This window comes from Priapulus caudatus, unplaced genomic scaffold, assembly GCF_000485595.1.
Source record: "Priapulus caudatus unplaced genomic scaffold, Priapulus_caudatus-5.0.1 Scaffold2530, whole genome shotgun sequence".
Classification (NCBI taxonomy): domain Eukaryota; kingdom Metazoa; phylum Priapulida; class Priapulimorpha; order Priapulimorphida; family Priapulidae; genus Priapulus; species Priapulus caudatus.
Window position 1 is genome coordinate 11,608 of NW_014579591.1, and position 8,257 is coordinate 19,864.

The 8,257-nt window shown below is 46.1% G+C and overlaps 1 protein-coding gene and 1 long non-coding RNA gene across 2 annotated transcripts in view; one reads left to right on the forward strand and one right to left on the reverse strand.

The window, feature by feature from the left end:
* LOC106818791 (protein lin-37 homolog) overlaps positions 1-8,128 on the forward strand; it is a 17,208-nt gene extending 9,080 nt beyond the window's left edge. The window contains exons 4-6 of the mRNA XM_014823467.1: positions 5,842-5,945; positions 6,974-7,188; positions 7,952-8,128. Coding sequence (XP_014678953.1) covers positions 5,842-5,945; positions 6,974-7,188; positions 7,952-8,128 — 496 coding nt within the window. The remainder of the gene's footprint in view (positions 1-5,841; positions 5,946-6,973; positions 7,189-7,951) is intronic.
* LOC106818794 lies at positions 321-2,209 on the reverse strand. Its single transcript, XR_001395296.1, has 3 exons — positions 2,170-2,209; positions 1,325-1,398; positions 321-554 (listed from the first exon to the last, which is right to left on the reverse strand). It is a non-coding gene; the product is annotated as an uncharacterized LOC106818794 (long non-coding RNA).
* Positions 8,129-8,257: the final 129 nt, after the last annotated feature.

Below are 8,257 nucleotides of genomic sequence, written 5' to 3' on the forward strand. Positions count from 1 at the left end.
CGATCCGTACGTCGGAAGCTCTGTACATTGACGACGGAGCTTGAATGAGAGAGGAGGGTGGAGAGAAGAGAGAGAGAGAGAGACTAAAAGAGATAAAAAGAGAAAGAAACAGAAAAAGAGACCAAAAGAGAGAGAGAGGAACAGAAAAAAAAAAAAGAAGAGAGAGAGAGAGAGAGAGAGGAGAGGAGAGAGGAGAGAGAGAGAGAGGGAGAGAAAAGAAATAGACCAAAAGAGAGAGACAGAGGGAGAGAGAGAGAGAGAGAAAGAAACAGAGCGAGAGAGAGAGAAAGAAACAGAGCGAGAGAGAGAGAAAGAAACAAAGCGAGAGAGAGAGAAAGAGAGAGAGAGAGAGAGAGAGAGGAGAGAGAGAGAGAGAGAGAGATGCGCCGGCTCTCCGGACGACGGACCTCGCTCCTTCCCGCCGTCACCGCCTCCGCCGCCGCGCGAGGGAGAGGGGGATCTATCCCATGGGGTGAGTCTCAAGGAACATGCCCTTGAGGATGGTGAGGCTCTCAATATAGCGAGTCTCATTCTCCTGCATCTTTGCCTTCCACCTGCAATCAATAATCAATAATCAATCAATAAATTAATTAATGAATCAATAATCGACAGGAACCAAGGTTGATATACCGATACGTGATTATTATATCTCAAGAAAATCAAAAGAAAGTTTTGCGTGTAATTGGATAATCAATAAACCAATAATCAATAAATTAATTAACCAAATAATAGATCAATAATCAACAAGGACTAAGGTTGATGTAACGATACGTGATTATTATATCTAAAGAAAATTAAAATAAAGAAAGAAATCCCTTTCGCACAAAAGTTTGACTGTAACCTTTATACACACATTTATATATCTACCTATCAACTTATATTATGTTATTATCTTACACGCACACACATATCATAGTTAGGTAAATAAAAAATGAATGGATGACTAGGGGTACAATAGACAATAGGTGTAAACGTGGACGGATGAGCAAGACAAAGATACAGGGCGTAGCCTGCCAGGGGGGGGGGGGGGCAAGGGGCAGCTGCCCCCTAGATTTTGAGCAAAATAAAAAAAATAAATTGTTCTACTAAAGGGAATTTTCGTAATCAGAATGAAGGCTGTATATCTGTACTCAAAGTGCCTCAAATACCACCTTCTGCGATCTACATTTTCAAGATTTTCTGTGGCGAGGAACCCCAGACCCCCACCTGTTCTCATCCATTCCTTGAAATCCTGGCTACGCCACTGCCCCCCTCCCCCCTAGGAATTTGCTCAGCCTACGGCTCTGAGATAGATCTATGATCACTAGTGATTTGGCGATCGTACTTTTCTCCGTATGGTCTTGTCAGCGATGAGGTGGTTGATCACAGGACGTCAATAGGTGGCGCCGTCTCAGCATCCTGCAACAAAATCAAGCGCACGTCACACACTGCCGCCAGGCCACTGGCTATCTAATAATATATTAATAATAATATTATTATTATGTTAGTAGTAGTAGTATTAGCTATTATGTATTTATTATGTTGCTTTGTGGCCAGATGTGTTTGCTTCCCGCGCCGGCTGGTCGTAGCGCCCAATGGTAGCGCCCGCAATCTACACGTCAAGTACTTACAGGAGCTTTACTATACATCCAGCGCTGAGTGGAGCACAGATGGGGGTCATACTACTAATGGCAATCAATGAACAGCACGTCCAATTCATTGCCATTTGTCATCATGTGACGGAACACCAGGTTTCCGCGAGTAGCTCAAAGCCAGAAGACAGTCACGCTCGGGGCAGGAAGCGAGTGATTCGGAAGTACACAGTGTTTGCGGTCGCTGGCGTACGGGACCGTAAATACCAGATTTTCACGTCAATTAATTCTCAGGCGGTAGGGGCATCGTAAAGGACCGTGCCGGTTTGTTTTTATATTAACAAGGCTGGACAGCGTGAATCAAGTAATATGCAAAGAATCCGTCAAAAGTAAACGGGGAAAGTTATTTATTCGTCTTAATAGCTCAACATGGTTTCAGCATTTCAGCGTTGTACCAGCTCTCCTTGCTTTATACGCATCTTGATATAGTAATATAGACTAGTTAACAGTTAGCGTATACGACTCTTGACACATCACCACAATCTTGTGTATGTATCGTCGCGAATGCGGCGATAGATGGCCGCCACGTGGTACTCACGCTGCTGAATGACGAGCTGCTCTTGCGGAGTGCGGAAGCGGCGGACGGCACGCGCGTGCACGTTGTACGGCTCGCTGGGGTCCGCTAGCACGGGCAACGGGCGCGGCAGACGATACACGATACGTGCCCTCCTCCATTACCAACACGCTAGAGTTAGATGGAGAGAGGAGAGAGAGAGGAGTGGTGCCCCGCTAGAGGGCGTCGCGCAACCAATAACTTGCACAACAACAGAAAACACGCGAGACAGGCAAACGTAACAACTAACAGACACACAACGGACGACAGTCGAAGAACAAGCGTCTCTCACTGGCGGGAACAACAACAGGACAACAACCCACAACAAACAAAACGGACTGCACATCTCTCATCTCTCTTCACCGTTCGCCCGCCCCCGCAGCACTCCACCCCACCACCCCTACACCCTCACCATCACGATACATACATCAACATACCAAACAGCATACTTACTTCAAATACATCAACATAACAGAAACCCGCAACAACGACACGACCTCTCGCCTTCCTTCCTCCCTCACCCGCCAGACACACACAGCACACACTCACATCAACATAATCAACCCACACAACAACGACCGTTACACCTTCCCCTCTCTGACCGCTCCGCGGACAACAACCAGCAACACTACATCACTCATACCACACCACACACGACTCACGCTCTTCCCCTCCTCTCCTCACCGCGCGGACGCAACCATAGCTTCCGACGTACGGATCGCGCTCCCCTCGCCAGGAGGCGCCACCGCATCACCGCCGCCGCATCGTCGCTTCATCCGTGTTGTTCGTGTTGTTCGTGTTGTTCGTGTGTAAAACTGCGCAGCAGTCGACGTCACGATGTAAACGCTCGTTGCTTATCTGTGCTTCGCGTCTGCTTGTGTGTGTACAGTACGCTACGTCTCGTGCCCCAGGTCTATGTGAAAGCTTTATATGATATCGCTTCGTCTCACTCACGCAGAGTATAGAAAGACATGTTCACTCTCTCTATCTCTCTCTGTCTGTCTCTTTCACTCTCTCTCTCTTTTGCTCTCTTTCACTCTTTCTCTCTCTCTCTCTCTCTTTCTCTCTCTCTCTCTCTCACTCTCTCGCTGTCTGTCTATCTGTCTCTCTCTCTCTTTTGCTCTCTTTCACTCTTTCTCTCTCTTTCTCTCTCTTAAGCTGAGTATAGGAAGACATGTTAGAATATGTCCCGCGCGTCGGATGCCAGCGTAGCATGGTATACGTTCCCCCACCACAATGGAAAACTTACCCCCTCCCATCTACGCTGCACATGGGCATGGATATGTATGTTTAGCAGGGTGCATTGCGCACGGGGACTTTTGACCTTTGACCTTTATTGCTCACGCGCAACGTAGAAGGGGATGGGGTCATAGGGGGGGATATATATCATGGTCCTCGCCCACGCGCGGAGACCTAGAGGTCCAAAGGCGAACACGCGAAATGTTGTAAGATCGATGTAAATTGTAAAAGAGCGAGCCACGCTTCTCTTTGCTTTCGGCTAACGTTGTAAACAAGTGGTATAAATGTGTATATATATATATGTGTGTGTGTGTGTGTGCGTGCGTGCGCGTGAGTTGGATAGTATTAGGTAGCCGGGTATCTAGTTAGGTGTCGTTAGCGTCGTGGGAGGGGGAGGGGGGTCGTCTTGTTCCGAAAGGAAGGAACCCGAAGAGTTCTCTCCCCTTCTCTCCCAGATTTTTCGTCGAAAACGTTTGCGGTGGTAAATCGTCGTGTGTCACTGTGTACGTGCGTTCGTGCGTGCGTGCGTGCATTCGTGCGTGCGTGCGTATGTGCATGCATTCGTGCGTGCGTGCATTCGTGCGTGCGTGCGTATGTGCATGCATTCGTGCGTGCATTCGTGCGTGCGTAGTCGTGCGTGCGTGCGTATGTGCATGCATTCGTGCGTGCATTCGTGCGTGCGTGCGTGCGTGCGTGCGTGCGTTCGTGCGTGCGTGCGTAGTCGTGCGTGCGTGCTTTGTTAATGTAACGAGGTTTGCTCTACGAAGTGATCACGTATTAAACATATTTGCACGTGTGTTGTGCTCGTACAGAAAACAAAATGCGTTCGAACATGCTTCTCTCGTTTTTGAAGTTTGCTCGCGATTAGTTGTTTTTTTATTCTAAGGTTTATATTTAAGAGGGTTGTTTTGATATTGAAATGGTGTCAAAAATCATTTGATATGATTTCATCAAAGTATGTAATTTTGATAGTTGTATGTACGGGTGTGACATCACCGGCTTTATCGTGATGTGGTTTTATCGTGCCAAACAGGTTGGGTCGTTAGCATTAATTTGGGGATTATTTTTAATTGACGATTCACATCAAAGACTCGTATCAGAGTTTTGACATATCGAAACGATATCCAAAATCGCTCGTCATCGTTTGATCAAATCACGTAAATTCGATCGAAAGAGAGACGAAGCGAATTCATGCGAGAAATTCGAGAAAAATTAAAAACCGTCGGTTTTCGTGCCATCGGCATCGTATTTCACGTTTAATAAATAGACCTGTAGCATCTGGCGAGATGCGTACATGAATAGAATCGCGCACGCATTTGGACAACATTCAAGAACGCGCCGCAACGTAACGACAACTTTTTACGAACTTGTACAACATTCAACAACGGGTAACGACACCATCAACTTGACTTTCCATGTATTTATGGCAGATTTTTACTAGTTACATGCCCTTGCTAACACCAACTACTATTATCGGTATAGTGGGCCCTAGCCTTTGCCTAAAAAGAAATACTCTGCAAGGCAGCAGGTGGTTTGAAATCAGAGTTTTCCTTCTTCTAGACAATGTGCCCTTGCAGGCTATGGATTATTGTCAGTGCCCAACAGTTTGGTCCGCAACTGCTTATTTGGATATTCACATCTAACCTATATATCGATCTACAGTTCTCTAATCTATCAATCTATGTTCAGCTATCCGCCACCCGCCGACGTACCCCGTGGCAGATGTTAGCTGCAGGTAATCGGTTAAGATAACCCTTCCTGGAGAGAATTGAACTTTTTAACAAGGGAGTCCAACGGACTCGCAGCAAAGGGAGTCGCAGCAAAATGAGGGAGTACGCAATCTGAAGTTCAAAACTAAAGATATTAACAATAACGCATGTGCTTATTTTGAAGATTCATGCGGTTGCACGTCTGCCAAATTTTCTTTGGGCATTTGCTGAAAAAATACGGCAATTCCGTGAGGCCTTGCTCTGGAACGAACTAGTTAGTATATAACAGAATTTTACAGGACCATCTAGTTTGAAATTTAGATGGTCCTCCTAAATTTTAGATGGTCCTCCTAAATTTTAGATGGTCCTCCTAAATTTCAAATTGTTCTTTAAAAGTAATGCGGTGTGCAAGCATAAGAAAGAGATTTTACATGGTGATAAAATGGTTTAATTATTCACCTACGTAACAATGAATGTATCAAACGATACAGTAATTGTTATTCACTTTAATAGTATATTGGAACGTGGAAACTTCAAAGAAAATTACCGTAAAATGGAACCAAAACGTTCAATGGTCCGTCGGACCATTGACTTTGAAAATCTGATGGTCCTCCTGATTATTTGATGGCCCCGGACCATCGGACCATCGCTTATTTCGACCCCTGTATTGTGATTATATGATATATTATAGATAATATTATGATTACAGGGTGACGTCACCACTCACGTCCCCGACGAAGAGATGTGCCCCCGGCAGCCGATCGGCGAGGAAGAAGAGGAAGAAAGAGCAGACGCAACACGACAGCTACCATCGTGAGTACAGCCGCCATCGCCATGACGATTACTGCTAGTGGTGTGCGGTATTATCGGTATACCGGTATATCGCGGTACAAACTCAAAGTAATACGTATCGCGATACATTCTCCCCGTACCGATTCCCCCGCCCCCGCGGCGCGATGCCGGTGGGGGAGCAGGATACTGTTAGCAATTTCCACAGTTTAATGGTCGGAAATATGTGTAGTTTGAATGATACAGCCTGTGTTGTCCATGGATTCATTCTTTGTGAAATTGCACACATGCACGCAGGCACGCACGCACACGCGCGCGCATACATACACAATAAGATAGCCTGCTTGTTTGAATTGTTGTGTTGAGTGTTATTAAAGCTCAGTCTGACTGAACGTTTTACACTGTTTTTCTTGATAGCAGCAACAGGTAAAGATGAGTAATAATATATCGTGATACGTATCGCGATACAAATTTTTTTTCCGATACCCATCACTAATTACTGCGCTGTTAGTTGGCTAGTGCACCTGTTAATTAGTGTTACCTGTACTTCTCGCTGAAAAAGTTACTGAGAATTACCTGTTAATTGGTGTTACCTGATGTTCTCGTTTCTCGCAGACACGATGAAGTATATATATGCAGATATATCTTAGATTCATCTTAGTATTACTGAGAATAAGAGGCGGGGAAAATTCATCGATGTGTCGATGTATCGCGATACAAACTTTGGCACGTATCATCGATACTTTACTGAATAAAAATACATGTCGTTTAGTAGCGTAGTTTCATCAAAAAACAACAATAGAAACACAATTTACACCTCAAACAGATACCTACCTGTTTGTTAATTAGCATTACCTGTATTTATCATTTCTCGTCGTCTCTCTCCTGCATGCAGACACCTACCTCTTAATTACTATTACCTGTACATGTTATGAAGCTGTTTACGATTACCTGTACATCTCGTCGTCTCTCCCATGTGCAGACGCTTACTTGTTAATTAGTGATACCTGTATTTACCTGTAATTCTCGTTATCTCTCTCCCGCCTGCGCAGACACCTACGTCATGAAGCTCTTCGATCGCTCGGTCGACCTCGCTCAGTTTCCCGAGGACACGCCGCTCTACCCGATATGTCGCGCGTGGATGCGCAACCAGCCCGACAACAATCGCATGGTTGCCGCGGCAACGGCCGGGATTAAGAAGGAGGAGGAGGATGCGGCGGTGGGGGCGCCGGCTCAGCGGAGCCCCGAGAGAGAAGAGGCGGGAGACGTGAGTCATTGTTGTTGTGGGTTGATGTATGTTGATGTATGTTGTTGTATGTTGTTGTCTGTTGTTGTCCGCGTGAGAGGAGAGGGAAGGTGTGAGTTGTTGTTGTTGTTGTGGGTTGATGTATGTTGATGTGGGTTGATGTATGTTGTATGTTGTTGTCCGCGTGAGAGGAGAGGGAAAGCGTGAGTCGTTGTTGTTGTTGTGGGTTGATGTATGTTGTTGTATGTTGTTGTATGTTGTATGTTGTTGTCCGCGTGAGAGGAGAGGGAAAGCGTGAGTCGTTGTTGTTGTGGGTTGATGTATGATGTATGTTGTCTGTTGTTGTCCGCGTGAGAGGAGAGGGAAGGTGTAAGTCGTTGTTGTTGTGGGTTGATGTATGTTGATGTATGTTGTCTGTTGTTGTCTGCGTGAGAGGAGAGGGAAGGCGTAAGTCGTCGTTGTTGTGGGTTGATGTATGTTGATGTATGTTGATGTATGCTGTTGTATGTTGATGTATGTTGTATGTTGTATGTTGTTGTTGTCCGCGTGAGAGGAGATGAGAGATGTGAGTCGTTGTTGTTTGTTGTGGGTTGTTGTCTGTTGTTGTCCGAGTGAGAGACGTTGTTGTTATCTGTCGTCGTTGTGTGTTGTTGTTTTAGTTGCTGTCTCGTGTTTTCTGTTGTTGTGCAAGTTATTGTGTGTGCGCGACGCCCTGTAGCGGTGGCACCCACGCTCCCCCTCTCCCCCTCTCCCCCTCTCTCTCTATCTCTGTGTGTTGGTACAGGAGGAGGCAGCGTACGTGTATCGTCTGCCGGCGCCCGTGCCCGTGCTAGCGGACCCCAGCGAGCCGTACAACGTGCACCGCGTGCCGTCGCCGCTTCCGCACTCGCAAGAGGAGCTCGTCATCAGCAGCGTGAGTAGCACGGTGGCGCCATCTATCGGCCGCATTCGCGACGAATAATACAAAGATGTGGTGATGTGGTCAAGAGTGTATACCTAACTGTTAACATAGTCTATTATTATTATCAAGAGCGTATAAAGAAGGAGAGCGTACAACGGTGAAATGCTGAAACCATGTTGCAGTATTAGA